Below are 20,191 nucleotides of genomic sequence, written 5' to 3'. Positions count from 1 at the left end.
ATGTTCCTGACTAACAAGGTCATGTGTAAAGAAGTCCAAAATATTGAGGTCCTGACTGACAGGGTCCTGACTTATTAATAAGGTGCTGACTTACTGCTAGACACATACTCGTATTAGATGATCCTACGCACTAAACGCATTTGTGACAAGAGAGGCTGCTACAGGTATGCATGTGCAATACATGCTAACCGTGACATGAAATCAACACCTCATATTCCTTCAAATGATAAGACTGCAATTTCAAGCATAAGATACTGATATTCCACGCTAACCTTTACTTAAGACGAAGACAAATATACAACATTTTTGTTTAAAAAACCCCAGGAAAATGTCATTTGCTTCGTGACATGGATCGGTGGTCCTAAACATATTTGCTTAGTATATTGTGTTGATTCAATTCATTGGGATTGTACCTGTTCCCAAATCGAGTGTGCTATAACAATTCATGCATGAAACGCACAGGGAAAATGAACTTCTTGATATTTATCCGACAACCTGTCTCCCTCTTGTTTCAAGTGGATCGTTCTGTTGGGCGATGCAAATTGGGGTCATTTGTCAGGTCGTGGATCATCTTATATGTGTTTACCAGTGGTATCCTCACATACTCTAAGTAGGATAGAAAAAATTCAGTATTCCTACATACTGTAGGTAGGGTAGTAACATTCAGTATTCCCACCTGATGTAAGTAGGTTAGGAACATTCAGTATTTCCACATGCTGTAAGTAGGGTAGTAACATTCAGTATTCCCACATGCTGTAAGTAGGGTAGTAACATTCAGTATTCCCACATGCTGTAAGTAGGGTAGTAACATTCAGTATTCCCACATGCTGTAAGTAGGGTAGTAACATTCAGTATTTCCACATGCTGTAAGTACAGGGATGAGAAATTTCCGCGGATCCGCGGAAATCCGCGTTTTTTTACATCCCCAGGGTCATTTTTCTGAAACGTCTAAATATATATACAGTGTTAATATTGATTTTAGAAGCCTTATTTAGTGTGTAAAATGCCAAAATCCCAGGAGCTTCCGGGGGGCTGGGCCCCCGACCAGGCTCCGCCCTGGACCTGTCTGGGGGCCGGTGGCCCCCAGACCCCCGACTAGTTTTCAGCTGTAAATGAAAATTTCCATTCTCATCCCTGTAAGTAGGGTAGTAACATTCAGTATTCCCACATGCTGTAAGTACGGTAGTAGCATTCAGTATTTCCACATGCTGTAAGTGCGGTAGTGAAGTTAGTGCCTAAAAAGTCAGAGACTGATGAGCATCTGCCACACGCTTTGTAATTACTTGTTGAAGGAAGTAGAGCTTACCCTCGTCTGTCTGTCTGTCTGTCTGTCTGTCTGTCTGTCTGTCTGTCTGTCTGTCTGTCTGTCTGTAATCATGGAAATGTTCGGACATAGTCTCAAGAATGAGGTATGTTTCGTTTCCGGAGCAGAACTCAAAAACTGTTCTATATTTTTCTTCAAAACTTGGTAGATGTATCAATCAGAACCTGAAGTGGTGCCTTTTATTTACAGGTTGTTGTGATTCATTGTTTTCCCAGTTTCAATGGAAACGTTTCAGACTATGTCTCAAAATGGAGGGAAGGGCTTCGTTTCCTGAGCACAACTTGAAAACTATTCAATATCTTACCGCAAAACTTAACAGATATTTGAGGCAGATCACAAAGTGGTGCCTTTTGCTATTTACAATGTTTTGGCATTTTTATTTTTCCTGGTTGCTATGGAAACAATTCTGACTTAGTCTCAAAATGGAGGGATAGACTTCGTTTCCGGAGAAAACCATTTGATATCTTTCAACAGATCTTGGCAGATGCATGAGACAGATCTTGAAGTGGTGCCTTTTTCTGTTTACAGATACATGGCATTTATGTCTTCAGACTTAATTTAAGAAAACATCAAGTAACTGTCAGATAATTGTCCTTTCAAATATGTGGGGGCCGGGGGGTTATGTCATCTTCTGATGACTCTTGTTTAACAAGGTCACAATGACATTGTGAAGTCATCAATAGGCAATAAGCAATCATTTAATTTTTCTTAACTTTATGCTCTTGCAACGTTTTTATAGTCAGGTTTGCCTGCCACAGCACCATTCAGTGTAGGGTACTGGAAGGAAGAGTGTAGCATCCTTCTAGCCTGACAGACCACAATAAGCATAGCTCAAGCTGCGTTGCGTAATGAGAATAATACATGTGACACTTTGCATTAGCGGGAGTTGAAGTGTAATTAAACAAGTGGCTACGTAAGTCAGTGTGTCAGGTAATCTTGTGTGGAACGTACTGGTAAAATCGACTTCTTGTACTTAGTGGTAATGTTTCATGAATAGCTTATGTTGCATCACGAGTGGAACTGATTTGGATATTAATATATTAACGAATATGTCAAGGTACATGGACTGATATCAGCCTGTCACTGATCACCACACTCAGTTTGGGACTCAGTGATGCGTTATTGAAAAGTAGGCCCGTGGGCATTTCCCTAGAATATAGCATTTACATTTCAGTAATGCCCACGGGTCATGTTATATTCAACTTATAATCTGGCCCAAGATGCATACTTTAGATATTATTTCAATATTTGGCATTCACTGATGAAATCAACTGGGAGGAGATTGGCAGGTGACGCCTTGTCATGTATGCGCAATGCACATGCTCCACACGCGCTACCCATGACCTTCACTTGTGCTACCTGCACCACCCGTCTTGTGGGGAACCCACAGTTCATACTGACAAACAATCTCATTCTTCACAGCGATCCTTTGTAGCCTAGTGGATCAGCACTACGTGTTGGAAATTGTCAATTATGTCATATTTTATGATCATATCCAGTGATGGCATCACAAAGTCGTATCAGTCTTCAAAACAAGCAGTAATTCAGAGTTCTGGAGCAGAGGTTCTTTATTAAGATAATGCCCAGGGTAGAGAGACATTAATAAGATAATTGCTCGAGAAAGCGAGATTGTATCAGATTTGAGGGATATTATGAAAAAATGTGTACCATAAGAACGATAGAGTCACATCACTGTCAGTTTATAACCCCACATGGTGTAAGTAGGGTAGTAACATTCCGTATTCCCATGTATTGTAAGTAGGGTAGTAACATTCCGTATTCCCATGTATTGTAAGTAGGGTAGTAACATTCCGTATTCCCATGTATTGTAAGTAGGGTAGTAACATTCCGTATTCCCATGTATTGTAAGTAGGGTAGTAACATTCAGTATTCCCATGTATTGTAAGTAGGGTAGTAACATTCCGTATTCCCATGTATTGTAAGTAGGGTAGTAACATTCCGTATTCCCATGTATTGTAAGTAGGGTAGTAACATTCAGTATGATACTGTTCATACTGTTAGTAGAGTAGTAATGTGGATTCAATATACTACATATCCCATCAGTACATATATATGATACAATATTAGTGTTTTACTGACAAAGACTGCTCTTTTCTGCAAGACAAGTGCAAGACTGCATGTGTTGCTCATTACATCAAGCACTGTATGTCCAGTCCAGATCAGATGATTTACTGAAAGCAGTCGTACAGCTGCATCAAACCACAAACCAAACAAATAAAGCAACATGTATATGTTTCAGAAAACGGTGTATGAGGCGACAACAAAGATCCTTATCCCAAATGTTGTCACAGGCTACAATGCTACAGTGTTTGCATATGGGGCAACAGGTAGGTGGCTGTAGGTGGTGTCAGTTTGATAACAATTTGACTTATGCTATTGAAATGAAGAAATTGATCTAAACTTTAATACCAGCTGTTGATCTGATCTGAGGCAAACTTTTCGCTACCCCTCCAAAATCACTGGACAAGAACAGAGTGTTGATGTGAATATGACTTGGAAATGGTGATGGTGATATTGCGTGTGTTCTAGGAGCTGGGAAGACACACACGATGTTGGGGACAGACAAGGAGCCAGGCATCATGGTCCTCACCTTAAATGACCTCTTCCAGGAGATGGAGAAGACCAGCACCGACATGGCCTACAAAGTATCTATGTCCTACCTGGAGGTAATGCACATGTTGATGCTTTCATAGGCTCATGGAAATGAATAAGGGAACAACTGAAAGTACAAGTGCTCCTTTATATTGTAATAGGACGAGTCTGGCCATCAACAGACTTTGCGTTGTGTATTCTTAAAAGGTGTTATATGGAAACTCTAATGGTCAGTCTCGTACTACCAACCCAGGTTCTTTCCACCCTTTTGTTGGGTGAAGGACAACTGAACACAATATAGCTTTAACAAAGAATATTTATTATAATAACACAGTATAGATAATTGCACTATAGGAATTGCGCATAGGAACCTTAATGCTTTATATTATGAGTAGCACGCAAAGATCGCACAGAAGCAAGTCAGTACACACTTCCCACATCTAATGCCAACCTGACTAGGTCCTGCAGTAAAGAGAGTTCACTGCCAATACACCAATCTGCCACGTCTCACAGATAATATTCCAGAATTACATCTGGTGACAACTTGGATGCTACGAAACAGCAACAAGCATCAACTGTTTGGACTAAACTATCTCACACTATTACAACTTTATTGTTAAACAAACATAATTAAATTTTTATTGTGTTCATTAAAATTCTGGCAATCTGATTGGTTAACTGGGAACATTTCTTTTGATTTCATTTCCCAATGAATCTGAAAAAATAAGCCACGCCCACCGAACCGGGCTACTTTCGGACCTGAGGAATGTCGGGGAATACCTTTACACAGCGAGGGAATTCCCTTGCACTTGGGTACCTTAATGAACTTTGAGTAAACATTGAAGTGATACATTGTGGTTAACATAAACAAACAACTCAAGATTATCCGTGAACGTTAATAACGTTGCAACGCCTCGACAAGAGCATGCGCACGTTGGAATATCAGTTCATGGCATCGCAATCCCAGTCACATCACAGTCTCTTTCTACTTAAGCAAATACTACAATCTCAGTTCCACTAACTTCATATCATCGGGCTTCATTTCCATTTCTCACTTTTCAAACTGTCTCTTTCAGTTCGCAGGTAGTAATTCAAACGTTTGAACTTGAAACTTTGCCGATACCAGGACGCGTCACATTGAGTTGTCCCACTCTGATTCGCCGACCGATGTTAGCTTGGTTGATTGACAGCTGTTTGGGGGGTGCTCTATGCTGATTGGCTAATGGTTTGGTAGGCGTGTCATTTTATGTAAATGAGTCACCTGAGTCATGTCACGCCATTACCGAATTCTTACACCGAAAATGTTAATCGGTGGTAACAAAGATATCTGTTTCGATGAATTTGATTATGTTAAGAAAATATTGTTAACAGGGTATAGTATTTGTTGCTGAATTTAATTATAAGGATTGACTTTGTATTTATTTCGTTGCATTGAAGTATGAAACTAAAAACCAATGTGCAAACTTTTGTAAGAATCCGCTAAATAATAAGGGGGGAGGGAAAAAGGGTTTCGTTCTGATACAGAACGTACGAAGCGGGGAGCTCTCACGTCCAACCAGCTACTGGTCATCACTGACTCATTACGGACAGGAGCTACAGCGCTTATATACCCAGCCCAAGCGACTACCCGGATGACAAAAGTTAGGCTATCAGTGATTGGCCCACAATACTGATACCTCTCCAATCAGAGCGCTCCTAGTATATGCTCAACTGGATAGATAAAACATGTGGCAAGTAGCCACAACAGGCGAACTGATGGACTGACTGACGGACCGACTGACCCAACTAGGAAACATTCAAAGCACTTACTACCGCAACCAGAATACGTACGAGCTGCAACGCTCATCAGTACATGTAAGCATTGACGAGTTACGAGTAAAACCCCTGTTTTACCACAATATATTTGCAGAATTTCACCCACAATGCAACTGATACCTTGTGAAGAAACCTAGAAAAGAATAGATGTACACTTGTACTTTTATGTGTTCCCTTATTTGTTTCCATGAGTATCTTAAACTATTTTTTATAGTTGTATCTATTTTTTTCAGAAATGATCACTGCTTAATATCATCCATAATCATTTGATGATTACCATTAACCTGAGTTTTTTTATAGAAAATGAATGATCAAAAGTGGTTAATCATTCTTTCATAAAATAATTTTTGTAATGCTAAGAATAAAACATAGTTCTAATATAGGTCTGTAATGGATGTAGTGACATTTGGCCTTTGGACTTCTTTCCTCTAGATCTACAATGAGATGATCCGCGACCTCCTAAATCCCTCATCAGGCATTCTTGACCTTCGAGAAGACTCACGGGGTCAAGTTCAAGTTGCAGGGTTGTCGGAGGTCACTGCTAGATCAACAGATGAGGTTGGTTTAATTATGTTACTTGAGTTACTCATTGTTTTGCAGTTTGCATGCTTTGGAGTCTTGTTTTATCATGAATAACACACTCAGAAGATACTTAGCTTATTATTGGAGATGATGAGTGATGACAAATTGCAGAACAAAATCCGACTCAGTGTCTATTCTAGAACTGAAAAGCTAGGGGTGATTTGTCGCCCCCTTACAAAAAAGGAGCGGGGATTTGGAAAATAAAGGGGAAATACCTGTATTACCGTCTTTAAAAATAGTGTGGATGTACGAAAGTTATTGCATCCACCAGTGAAACTATTGCTCATTTTATTGTGGCTACATCAGTCACATATCATAGTACCAGGCTCATTTTGAGAGAGCCATGGCCATTCTTGCAACCATTTGTTTCTGAAAAACACTTGGTTTGGGTTTTTTTAGAGTTTGTTGCTTTCTCAGTGGTATTTTGTGCAAAAAAGTCAGTTATTTTCATTCATTTGCGTGGCATTATTCACGCTAAGTTACCACAAACTGTTGTAAATAAGAATTTCGTATTCTTCTGCAACTTCAAGTGTTAATATTGTCTCATTTTCGAAAATGAAGCTCAAACGAACTGATGTTCTAAAACAGATTGACGAAACTGTGTTTTGCAAGTGCATTGGCAATTAATTAATTAATCAAATCATAATTTCATCAAAAAATGTTATCTATTTTCATACTGATATGAATGGCATTTCCCTAGTGCAGATAGTGGTTTTAACCAAGGGAGGTTACTCTGTTATGTTTACATGTTGTCACTTGAACTTGACTCTGTGGCCGACTGATTTAAAAAGTCTTTCCTTGTCAATATGAAGTTTTTTTCGTATGTTTTTTGAAAGGTAGTTAGGGTGCAAATTACTATGAGCGACAGTTCGCGCTCTGTTGTTTTTATGAGGCACAATTTGATCATTATTAGCGCGAATCGCGCAATCACACGTCCTAGAACAGACACTGCTGACTACAAATGTAGCATTGCTATTGAAAATTATGTCTGGTCTGACATGTAAGACTGTAATAGTTATGCCCCTTTAACAGGTGGCCAGAAGGTTGAAGATATGTGTATGATGTTTTTGTCACTACTTCTTTATGACCCTTTAACAGATGGCCAGAACATAAGTATATGTTTTTGTCTCTATGTCTTTATGACCCTTTAACAGATGGCCAAACGTAAGTATATGATTTTGTCTCTATGTCTTTATGACCCTTTTGCAGATGGCCAGAAGGTTGAACATAAGCATATAATGTTTTTTGTCACTATTTCTTTATGACAGTATGGATATGATGTTATTGAGACTTTTTGTCAAGGATATGGATCAAGTAAAAATGCATCATCAAGGATTAGTCTCTAGTACTAGCACCCGTTTCTTTATTCCGATTGTGTATTGTCAAAAGTCATCTTTCTATCTCCCAACACAACCAAATACTCAGCTTTCAGCATTTTCACATGAATCATTCATGATGAGTGAAGGTCTTCTAAGCTGCTAGCTGTGCTTCTCTTTATTATGATTGCAGGCATTATGTCACATCAAACTTCTCAAAAAATGAATAATGCATTCCTCTCAAAAAAACTAACTCTCAGCCATCAGGGAACCTATCATATAATGTATTGTCCCACTCCCCCTCCACCCCCAAATTTGCATGTTGCAATAAATCAACTCACATGCCCTCTGCTGACCAAGCCTTACTGCAAGAGAAACCCTACAGAGTCCTTTTTTTGTAAGGGGGCGACAAATCCCCCCTAGATTTTCAGTTCTAAAATAGACACTGAGTAAGATTTTGTTTATGATTGAAACCTGTTCGCCAGAAACAAGCAACATCATATGCGACAGTTTTCAGTGTACAGAGCAATTGTTTACATTCAGTTTGTGACAAGTACCCTCTGTTTGGAAACTCTTCACCTCAAAGTTTCAATAATTGATTTCAGGCAAATTGTAAGGGATAAAAAGTAATTTATTACATCAATAGGAAGATAAAGTGAGTGTATATGCCCCAATTTATATAATGGATGCCAATATATTGTTGAGGAAGTGGGATATTATGCCAAAAAGCCTTGTAAGTTGTTTATCAATTCTAAATGTTTGAATGCATCAGGTGATCAAGATGTTGATGAAGGGGAATCAGGAGCGTACGCAAGAGCCCACCGCAGCCAATAAGACCTCGTCACGTTCTCACGCAGTGCTACAGGTCATTGTCAAGCAGCGTAACCGTGTCCGCAACACCATGCAGGAAGTTCGCACTGGGAAACTGTTCCTGATTGATCTAGCAGGGTCAGAGCGTGCAGCCAACACACACAACCGTGGCAAGAGGATGGTTGAGGGAGCTCACATAAACAGATCTCTACTTGCCCTGGGCAACTGTATTAACGCTCTCAGTAAGTAATGTTTGATTTTAGGTAATCTTTAACACTCCTCTTTAATATGTTGTACATGTTGTCTTTATTGAATTAAATAAGACTATACATTTTGTATACCACAGTGTGAATTCAGTTCCCAAAATACTAAACATGATTTATTGATGGTATTTATATATTTAATGGCATGGCAGTGAGCAGGTTGTAATACATAACACATTATGACATCATTATATGGTGCAGGTGACAAGAATGGCCCCAAGTACATCAACTACCGAGATAGTAAGTTGACTCGCCTTCTAAAGGATGCCCTTGGCGGCAACTGCAAGACTGTTATGATTGCACACATCAGTCCAGCCAGTCTGCACTTTGAGGAGTCACGCAACACACTGGTGTATGCAGACAGAGCCAAACACATCAAAACTAAGGTAAAAACATACCTCAGCTATGTGCCCAAATAAGGTGCAAATTCAGAACGAAAACAAAGTCCTGCAGAAATTCTGCATGTCTCTTTCTTCCTTTGTACAAATGTGCAACTTCACTGATTGGGAATACCAATCATCTGTTTTACTTTTCAATGGTAAGCAAATTCTTTCAAATCTTAACATTCTGATGTGCAGTTTATTGATAAAAAACTCGTGAATTCATGATATAGTGTGTGACATTGGACTAACTGTGTTGTGTGCAGGTACGACGCAATGTAACTGATGTGGCATACCACATAGCCCAGTACACCAACATCATCTCAGAACTGCGTGATGAGATCCTCAAACTCCGTAGCCGTCTGCAAGACCAAGGGGCTGGCAGCCGCACCCACGCCAACATCCAGGCCGTGCAGTGTGAGTACAGTCTGTATGTTCCAGTCCAGACTTCCAGCTGTATTCAAAGGGATATAACTCCATATGTCACCAAATCCTGAAACTGACGAACGTTAGAATGTGTCCTTCATACACTTAGCTAGACCAGTAATGTGACTGCACTCTTAACACATCATATTATGAAAATATGATGTGATAATCATCTGATTAATGGTTGTATTCCACAGCGGAAGTACTTGAGGCCCGTCGTAATGCCAGCCGAGATGAGATGACTAAGCTGCGAGAGCAACTGCTCACCTGCTTCAAGGACCAGATGGAACTCAGGTTTGTGTCCAAGACCCAGTCACAAAAAAGCCTAGATCAAGAAAAGATTTCAGATGAGTGTGCTTCTGCATGGTAAATATCTTGTATAAGGAACATAATATATTGGATGTCATTCGCAGCTACAGGCTGTAAAATAGTGAACAGTAGTGCAAGATGTACCTGTTCACACAAGTCACTCAGCTGACAGAATTGGCCCCAGGACCCTTCATCACTGGGATGTAGGTGATCAGATCGAAGTTCTGCTAGTTTCATCTTTCATGGTTTGATGTCTGACATGGAGTTGTAATGTGATGACAACAGAAACACCTTTTGTTCTGTCAGTTTTAAGGTTTTATCATCATCAAAGATAGTTTCATTCATCAAGCTCCATAATGTCATTCAGTTTGGATAGAGGGAATGGATGCTCATTTTTCTTATAGAATTGACAGTTCTCTAGTTAACAGTGGAACCTGAATGGTGGTGTGAATCTGCATATTGTGTTGCAGGAAGACTTTGATGGAGTTGAACAATGCATCAATGGAGATCAGTCTGGAGACCAACAGGAACCAGCTTGTCATCAGCGAGTCAGTACTTTACACTGCTTTATATTCATCAATACGCCAGATCATCAGGAATTGTATTGTATTCTCTACATAACATCATTGGAATCATTTTATTTCAAAGAGGTGTCACTCACAGAGGTCTTCTGTACTTATGGGTAGACCTATGTTTCATTGAGTAGTAAGTATGTATGATGAAATGAGGACGTACACTTAGAACATTGTTATCTGTCTGGATCTAAACAATGAGTGTGACTAAAAGAGGTGACAAACTCACTGACTTTTGTTGTAGATGGGATGTTGAAAAGGCCCGAGGATCTAAGCGAGAGGATGGTGACAGCACAGACAACAAGTTCAAAGGTACAAACATCAAACATATGACACTTTCCATGAAATAGTTATTGTTGCACTCATATGTTCCATAACAATGCCTGAATATAGTGAGATCATTGTCTATGCAACTCCTTATCACAGCCTACATGTATATCCAGATGAGCGTGACAGCCAGGGCAATGTTATACAACCTGATGAAGTGCGTGTGGCTCGGGATGAGCTGAAGGTGCTGCATGAGGAGAAACACAAGACAGAGCGTGTGCGGTCAACAGTCAGACGGGAGTTAGAAACGGCCAAACACAAGATGAAGAAACTGGAAGAGGTGTGTAGACAAATGATATTTTGGTTTTTCAGTAACATTACATCCTCCTTTAGCAGTCCCTGATTACATTTATATGATCCCAAACCCAGATATTTGTCACTTCAAGATTTGAAAATATGTACTTATGTAAGTTTAATTATGGCCATGTTACATCGCTGTAAAATACATTATCTGTGTCTGATGAATAAGGATGTTAGTGTAGATCTCTATGTTCCACGTCATCAACCATATAACAAGTAATACTGCTCTAGACAGTCTTGTGTATATCACAGCATGGAATTATGAAGAAAGCTCAAAATGATGTTGTGTTTCCACTTCATGCACACTATGATTTGGTACTGACCAACCAAGGAACAAAGATAAGCTCAGTCTAGAATTTGGACTCGTGACACTCTTGCAAACATGCATCACTGTTCTATATTGTCTCCCTAATCACTAGCTTTCTTGGCCTTTTAATAACCTGGGCCTAGATTTTTTAAGCTCTTTTAGCACTAAGATAGTTGTAAATGCCATATATTAACATGAACTTACAACTATCTTAGCGCTAAGAGTGCTTGAGAACTCTAGACCCTGAATCATTATCTTCAAGATCGTCTCCCTTGTCAGTAGCATTCTTGGCAAGAGGTTAATATGGCGTCTATTCAGAACTTTTTAGTAGCCTAATTCATTATGTTCCAGATCATCCCTCAGCGTATCGGGGATGATGACCAGCTGGAGATCCTGCAGTTGCTGTGTAAGGTGCACGCGCTTGAGATCGAGAACCTTGAGGTGAAGTCAGCTTGCCTCCTGAGGGACTTCACCATCAAGAAGAAGGACATGATCATCACACGCTTCCGACACCACCGCAACCTGTGTGACGAAATCATCAAACAGCAGAGGAGGCTCATCACAGGTGTGTGTATAGATGTAGTCAGCTAGTTGTGGGATGCAATGCTATACTTCACCATCTACCAGACTGTATAAAGTATCATACCCCTCTTGAAGTTCAAAGTTTAAGTTTCAATGAAGTCATTTCATGGTATAAGTCAGGAACCATTTTGAGAATGAAATATGTAGTAATAAAGGATGTATATTTTTATGACTATTTGAGATTGTGCATTCAAGTAAAAATACTATTCTTTTACTCATAAAATACTGATATGGACTATGTTATTACTGAAGATACTGTTGATGTTAAGTGTATGTGGAATATTTAGACCATCGGCAATTTCCTTCAACAGGCAAAAGAGCAACCAGCCTATTTTCCTTGTCTCTCCTCCACAGATAACAATGTGACCTGCCCAAAGGAGCTTGAGGACCTGTATCATCTGTACACTGTGGAGAAGGAGGATAAGGTGCTCTATGGGGATGACTCAGACACGCCAAAGGTGTGAAGAAGTACTACCTCATTCACATTTAACCATACAGAGGGAACCAATCCATTTTTATATACAAGTATAAGAAAGCATGAACAAGACCTGACAAAAGTAATTCTTGAAAGAGTACTCAAATTCATTTTTTGTTTATGATCAAATACAAATGCATGTACACAAACTGTAAAAATATATCACAATTTGCATCAGTCTAAGTAAACTTATCCTCAGTACTTTTCGTTACACTTCACCACTGAGTCTAACAAAATCTTATGGGAGGTCGCGTCAGGTAACCTTTGAGATTGACCAGTCAGAACACAGCATACCAAATCAGGAAAGTGCACATTTGCACATCCCTTACGAACTTTTTATCTCGAAAAGGTTCGTACCTGAACAATTCTGAATGCTTCCGGGTGATGCACACGGCGTACGTACTGCCATGACAACAGTGAGTAAACAGTCGCTGAAAATAGTGTTTTTGATAGTATTCAAGGCTGTTATCTTGTGGAAATATTAGCTAATGGTAACCATGTTAACAGAAACCCCAAAGCGTATATACTGCAGGTCAAAATTTATATAACTGTGTTATATGCTGATTTTTGTTTGTGGAGAGATCTGTGTCGGTGACCTGAATATTTTTAAAGTCCCTCCGATCCCTAAATAGTAGCCGTTGTCTGATTGGTTAAGTCTGTTTAAGCGTCTCGCATTTGATTGAACTGGCATTGATTGCGCAAAGGTTACCTGACGCGACCTTCTACTAGGTTTTGTTAGACTCAGTAGTTTTGTAGTGTAACGAAATACAATGAGACGAAGTTTACTTAGACTGCAATTTGCATATTAAATCAGTTGGTGTCTAAACTTCTTGACCCTAACAGTTTGTATTCGGAATGAAAAACAGTTCCTAAATGGTATTTTGTCAGTGGACATGGTGATAGCTGTGTTGGAATCTAAGAAGACAATTTTGGGTTGTCTTACCTGAAATATATACATGCATTTATATTCACTGCGGTTCTTCTGTCTTCAGCCACTCTTAACAGGAACAAGACAAGTGAGCAGTCTCACAGATATAGGCGGGTAGGTTGTTGAATCATTTCAAAATACCACAGATGTACAACTTCAAATGTTACAATGTCTCATATGCAGTGTTTGTGCAAGTCACATATTGACAGAGTCTGGTTTAAAAAAAGATAATTCAATGTTTAAAACTGTTGAGTAGGGCTGTGTATTGGACAATAAATGGTATTGTTTATTGCAGTTCATGTGCCTGTATTGCAGTACATATGGTGGTATATTGTTAGCTTAAATGGTTGACAGTAAATGCCACAAATTTTATATGTCAGTCCTATTTTCTGAATTTTAAGTCCCTAAAATACATGTTACAGATCTGGCAGCTAACAGCTATCTAAAACTTATTTTGCATAGTCGTTTTGTACAGTTAATAGCATGTATGCCATTTTGTCATTGAATAATGATTGAAAACCTTTGTTTTGAATGAAAGTCTGTATAGATTTTAATTGAAACCATAAAGATAATGACAAATTTTCAAATATGTCTTTTAACCCGATTTACTGGAAATAAAAAATACATTGCAATACATATTGTTTGAAATGCATATTATGGAATACCAGTATGCCAGTAATACTGTGCTTTCATACTGTTTAGAGACTTTTTATATTGTCACTCATTCACTCATTTCTACCCGATTATAGCCATGATGATGATAAGTTCTTCACACCAAGCGCCAAGGCCAAGCATCTCCAAGGTCTCAGTCAGATCTGGACAGGAAGTCAGTATATGGAGAACCTCAACAGTAGCAGCACCATCTATAATCCTGTGGCAGCATCGCGGCAGTCATTTGATGATAAGGAAGTTATCCAGAGCAATACCCGCAACATAGCAGCACTAGCAGCTAAAAAGAGGACCAAGGCTCACCATGATTACCTAAACGCTGAGAGACAGGGTCATGGGTCACGACCTCTCTACAGACCGAGTCATGACAACGATGCAGGGGCCTTAACTCCAAGTCGTCTTGCAAAACATAACAGGACGTATGGTGATGGCATGACCCATACCAGTACCCCACCTAGTGATGACAACATCTCGTCAGTGACTGTGGAGAAACTCAGCATACATACAGACATTTCCCTGCCTGTTATTTCGGCATCTGAAGAGCGGTATCGAGGAGGAGTGAGGAAGGTGTCACGGAACGAAGTGGACCAGAAGAGGAAAAAACGATCACGCAACTATGATGTTGTCAGCAGCTATTCACAACAGGTAGAGACATAGATCTAGTTCTGTTTTGGTTGTATATCCATGTTTGTGAGTGTTGTGGTTGCATCTCTTTATAGGTCTGAGTTTTCTGTATAGATATATCTTGAATAGAATTTGTATTTTCACATAGTTTAGCAAATCTTAACTGGCTTATAATAAGTGTATTATTTCTAATTATTACAACAAGTACACTATCATTTGATAAAATTAGAACATGCATATCATGTTTAAGCATATTGCAATAGCCACTAAATAGTGATGGTTGTAAGTCATTGTTTGCTTGCCATAAATGATTCTGTTTCAAATTTGCAGCGTCTCAATTCTAAGAAGACAACAGCTACAAGCAGCAACAAGTATATTGGTCGCAGCAAAGGTGAGACAACTCTTTCTGAACTAGCAATACCATGATCATTTTTCAATTCAGTGCTAGGGTTGTGTGTTTGAGATGGCATATTTATCAAATTTAGTTTTGTTTTTGGAAATGGAAACAAGAAAAAAACATCCTCACAAAGCCTGCAGTAGTCCTTAGAAGCAAAACCATTTGTTTCCATGGCAGCAAGTTTAATTTTGACTGAAATTTGTGTTTGTGCTCTGTTCTGGAGCAGGGCCCAGTTTCACAAAACTCTCGTAAGCTTTAAGATCTCGTAACTTTTCTTGCAGCATTCCCACTTCCTATGTTATAGTATAGGAAGAACTTTAAATCCGGTCAATATTTCTTCAACAAACCTGGCACATTGATAGGTCTGGTGGTGTACAGGTACCTTTTGGTAGTTTCGGATTTTTCTTCTACTGAAGTGCTCTTGGTAGTGCTCTTTTCTAGAAGGAAAGGTTTTGTACCTGTTATCTTTGTAAAATTAAATACATGGTCTAAATCTTTTGCTTGTGGAGTTTTCATTACAGTCCTGAATCATCTCAAAATTTATTGGTATTTTTTCTATGTTGCTCTTTTAAGATACTTTTTAAAATTAAGTTGATCAGAATCTATGTATCCAATCCAAAACACACGCTCAGAATATGTTTTTGGTTTCTGCATTACCACAAACACTAATATCAGAACATGAAAACCTTTCAGTACTATCATAGCACTTTGCAAAATAGTCTCAGACTTGGTTGGCACATACCAATTGTGTAGATTGATGCTCATGCTGCTGATCACAGGATTATTTGGTCCAGATTCTATTATGTAGATACCATTGCCATACAGCTGGAATATAGATGGGTGTCGCTTAAAAGTAAATTCAGTCACTCACTGCTATATACACACCAAAACATTTGACATAGTTTTTACTAATTTACATATTCACGGAGACTATTTTGCCATTGCAGGGTATATTGATGACTTGTCTTCTTGTTAACGTTTTATGCGTCTATTACTTTTTACTGTGAAAATATTTGTTTGTGAGAGAAATGAGGTGAAATGTACCATGTCTTTGCCTTTATGCTGTCTGTTATCTCTGTCAGGATCAGACTCATCAGCTGTCAGCACTCCTCAACAACAGCCCCGGCGAGATCGTAAGGCTCTACCTACAATTCCTGGCTCATACAGGAAGGAAACTATTCATGTCACAGGGATCCACTTGCCACGGTGATCATGAGATGAAGAAAACAAAGGCTTGACGTTTGGCCTTGTCGTCAAAGGTCATTCAATGAAGCATGTTGATCTTACATGGCCATGACCAACTGTGGCTAGAACATTATGACACTACAGATATGAGGGTCAATAACATAAAACATCAGACAAGTAAACCAGTTCATCAACTTATGTCCATATATTCTGTCTGGCAGACCTACAATGATTCTTGCATCAGACCTACAGTTGTGTGGAGAAAAATGGTATTTGGTGTTATTTAGGGTAGTCATGCACCAGAATTTGTTTTTCTTTGTATTCTATGTAATGAAGACAGGTAAATGTTGGGAAATGACTTGATTCTTTTATTGTTACATGACCATGAATATGATACCAAGATATATACAGAGATGTTGCAATATGAGCGTACCAGAGTCTTCACTCTGACCAGATTACTGTTGATGAACATGTTTGAGTAGATACATTTTTTCCTCTGCCATAATACCAAAGCTTTCTCTAACATGACAGCTGTGCCTTTTGTCTGCAATTAGACATGAATATTGAAAGTGTGTACATACAATATTGAAGTTGTCCAGACACTATTGAAGGTGTTCAGAAACACAATTCAAGGTGTTCAGTCACACTACAGAAGGTGTTCAGACACACTAGTGAAGGTATTCAGATACACTATTGAAGCACAGGCAAACTGTAGCGCAAATGTTGTGCAGCGTAGAGAAAATTACCAGTCTTCATATATGCGAGTGAAAGGAGCAAAGGTTGGCAATGCACTTCCCTCGCTTCAGTTCAAAAAGTATTTTTCGTGTCAAAATAAAATGTCGCCACCATCAAAGGTTCACTCCCATTTCTTCACTAGGTTGTGCTCTCCAATTTCCAACCCCATATTCAATAATTACTCACGTGAAATATGTTTTATTCAACATTTTAAGCACCACTCGTGGTATTCAGTTCGTTCTTCGCCCCCATTACCCCTGCCAGCTTCCTGCTCAGTGGAGTGAAGGAACAAGAATAAGCAGAAATTATAAAGATATACCATATTGCCTAATTTTATCTTCATTCTGTTGGAATGTATGTGTCTTAAGTGTCGGCGTTGTTGTTAGATCTTTTGTAACATTTATTCTATATTAAACACACTTCTGGCGTAGTGGGCGTATGAAGCGTTGGAGGTAACTCTTTATGTATTCCATACGGAGTAATAACTTGTTCATTCACTGCTTCGAATCTGAGAGCACAACCTAGTGAGGAATTTGGAGTGTACCTTTGATGGTGGTGATATTTTATTTTGTTTTGACATGAAAAATATTTGAACCGAAGCGAGGGAAGCGCGTTGCCAACGTTTGCTCCCTTCACTTGCATATATGAAGCATGGTAATTTTCTCTACGCTGCGCAACCACATTTGCGCTACAGTTTGCCTGTGATTGAAGATGTTCAGATACATTATTCAAGGTGTTGATACAAATTAGCTGTGGGATGGGAAACATGGCGACACTGGGTACAACTCATGAGGGGTATTCTGTTAAGCATGTCAGCTGAACATGAAAACTAAGTGCTGTATTTCCTGGTATTTATCTGTTTATCACCCTATTCTGATGTTCCTTTCGTGAGACTTGTCTTGACTTGAGTATACACTATGCATGTATTTCTCTCTTCATCTAAACCTCTTTCTCAGGATCTGTTGTATATAATATATACTCTTGTATTTATATGTCGGTACCACAAACCATTTTGATGAATATCTGTGCTGAATATAAAGTGCCAATAATTACCGTCTTTGATTATGTACGGCACATATATGATATTTATATGTTTGCCAATGACAGAATGATTGACAGAATTGTTCAGACTTGTCCTGCTGAAAGAGCATCTCATGAGCATCACATCCAACCATTGCAGGAACATGTTTGCACTGATATAAACATACAACACTGAATAGACAAATATCAACACTATTGATGTGTGTGTCTATTCAGCACTGCTGTACTGTTATTCTTATGAAAAAAGCACCTTATTGGCACATTAATATTGCCACAATTCCTTAATTGAAGTTTTCTGCCATTCTTGGCTGACTGGATCACACTGCAGTGGTGTTCTTCTGTTTGCCAGCTGTAGATATTGTGTGTATTACATCTATATATCAGAGTTCCGTCCAGTACTCGTTCACCACACTGCAGCAGGGTACAGCCTGGTCAGTCAATTACATCATCTAGATGTCAACGTGGAGCAGACTGAACACTGACATTCCCTGTTGGGAATGATATCATAAAGTGTATGTTTTATGTAAGGTATTATACATAACCTGACTAATTTCTGAAAGTCATGCCTCTTGAATAGACAGACTTGTTCATAGAGTAGCCTTTGTGGTGCCAGTTATGATGGGTTTATTTGAAAAGAAATTATTGGTTTGAACTCCTTGATAAAGTAATCACAAATTGTCATGACCTAATCACTTCAGAAGTGATGTCTCACTATACTGTATAAACTTGGATTTGATAATCACCATCTGTTGCAGCAGTCAACTTTCATTAATGCATTACCTGATATTTGTGTGAAACACTTGACTGTTTCTCAGTGTTTCTGTTTTTTCTTGTATATATCTGTTACTGATGTGTACGTTAGTGTGTCTCATCTACTTTCTGAATTGGGAGAAAGACAGCTCTGCTTTACAATAATTCTTCAATATGTATAATTATCATCAGAAGGCTGGTTTTCAATTCATTTAATGTCCAGTTTGAATTATATTTTATTCACCATAAACTGACTGTTGATGTAATTCTATGATACTTTAGGTACAGAGTTGTGGCATGAATTGAACATTTGATGTGATATGATATGAATTTATTATTGAGGAGAGACTGAAGATTTGACTGAATATTTCCTACATTAACTGCTGACTTTGTAGTAGCAGCACCTGATCTTTCTTGTGATATGACATATAGGGCTTCCCTCACCACTGATTATCATACTGCTGCTGCCTGTGCTACTATGGTGATGACAAGCTTTAACTCATTGCTGCTGCTGACCGATTATTTAAGAAATATCAATTACTATTCTTTCTCTTTAGAAAATCATGTAAAATAGTACTTTTCTCTTAAGCAACCATTTTGTCATATTTCAAATGAAGCAAGTTTTTTTCTTTTATTTTATGAAAATTAATAATAACCTTAGTGTAATATATGCTGCAAATTGTTATCAAAATCATGAACCACATTTTCCATATTTTGTTACTGTATTTTCAGTTTAGTGCATGCTGTGTAATCATGATATATCCTGTCATTGTAATATATAATGTATTTACAATACTTTACACTGGAAATACTATACATACATCAGTCCATTTGTTGTGCCTACATCAGATCAAAATTCAAATACATTATTTAAGTGCATAAAATCAACAAATGCACCCATTTTTGGACATGGTTGCAACAGTTCATTCTTCAATCATTTTCCACATGGGTGCAATATTAAAGCCCATTGCTGGCATCTGGCATGATATAGCTGGAATATTGCTAAAAGTGGCATAAACCCAAAGTCACTCACTTGAATTATTTCAAGTGCTTTTTGTTTAAAAAAACACTATTATTTAGAAACCCTTTGAATTTTGATTTGTAATATCTGATGAGAAATGTAGAGTATTTGCAAAATATTATGCTCCCTTTTGACAATTTCCGTGTGCTGGACATTAGTTTTTACATTTCGAGATTGTTTCGATATATCAGAGAAAAAGCGTCGTTTTAGCACATGTTGAAGAGGTCAAGCTGAACATATCATTATGTGATATATTTCAATAAAGTATGTGAAAAAATATGTGTGGTGAGATTCAATCAGTAGGGTATTGTGAAGCCAGGGTTTACAGATAACCAGGAGCTGGGTTTACAAGCCCTTGAGACATTTACAGATAACCAGAAACTGGGTTTACAGTGCCTCCAGAAGCTGGGTTTACATGGCCAATAGACTGCGTTTACAAG

At 38.5% G+C, this 20,191-nt stretch overlaps 1 protein-coding gene across 1 annotated transcript in view; it reads left to right on the top strand.

Moving 5' to 3' along the window:
• Window positions 1-20,028, top strand: part of LOC137283303 (kinesin-like protein KIF19) — a 46,913-nt gene extending 26,885 nt beyond the window's left edge. Inside the window, exons 4-19 of the mRNA XM_067814755.1 lie at window positions 3,585-3,672; window positions 3,875-4,011; window positions 6,185-6,310; window positions 8,423-8,702; window positions 8,925-9,109; window positions 9,370-9,520; window positions 9,727-9,823; window positions 10,309-10,386; window positions 10,655-10,722; window positions 10,854-11,017; window positions 11,696-11,909; window positions 12,281-12,384; window positions 13,394-13,443; window positions 14,079-14,643; window positions 14,953-15,013; window positions 16,102-20,028. Of these exons, the coding sequence (XP_067670856.1) occupies window positions 3,585-3,672; window positions 3,875-4,011; window positions 6,185-6,310; window positions 8,423-8,702; window positions 8,925-9,109; window positions 9,370-9,520; window positions 9,727-9,823; window positions 10,309-10,386; window positions 10,655-10,722; window positions 10,854-11,017; window positions 11,696-11,909; window positions 12,281-12,384; window positions 13,394-13,443; window positions 14,079-14,643; window positions 14,953-15,013; window positions 16,102-16,229 (2,496 nt within the window). The 3' untranslated portion in view covers window positions 16,230-20,028. The remainder of the gene's footprint in view (window positions 1-3,584; window positions 3,673-3,874; window positions 4,012-6,184; window positions 6,311-8,422; window positions 8,703-8,924; window positions 9,110-9,369; window positions 9,521-9,726; window positions 9,824-10,308; window positions 10,387-10,654; window positions 10,723-10,853; window positions 11,018-11,695; window positions 11,910-12,280; window positions 12,385-13,393; window positions 13,444-14,078; window positions 14,644-14,952; window positions 15,014-16,101) is intronic.
• Window positions 20,029-20,191: the final 163 nt, after the last annotated feature.

The sequence above is a fragment of the Haliotis asinina genome, chromosome 5 (genome assembly GCF_037392515.1).
Source record: "Haliotis asinina isolate JCU_RB_2024 chromosome 5, JCU_Hal_asi_v2, whole genome shotgun sequence".
NCBI classification, from domain to species: Eukaryota; Metazoa; Mollusca; class Gastropoda; order Lepetellida; family Haliotidae; genus Haliotis; species Haliotis asinina.
This window is presented reverse-complemented; position numbering and strand designations above follow the sequence as displayed.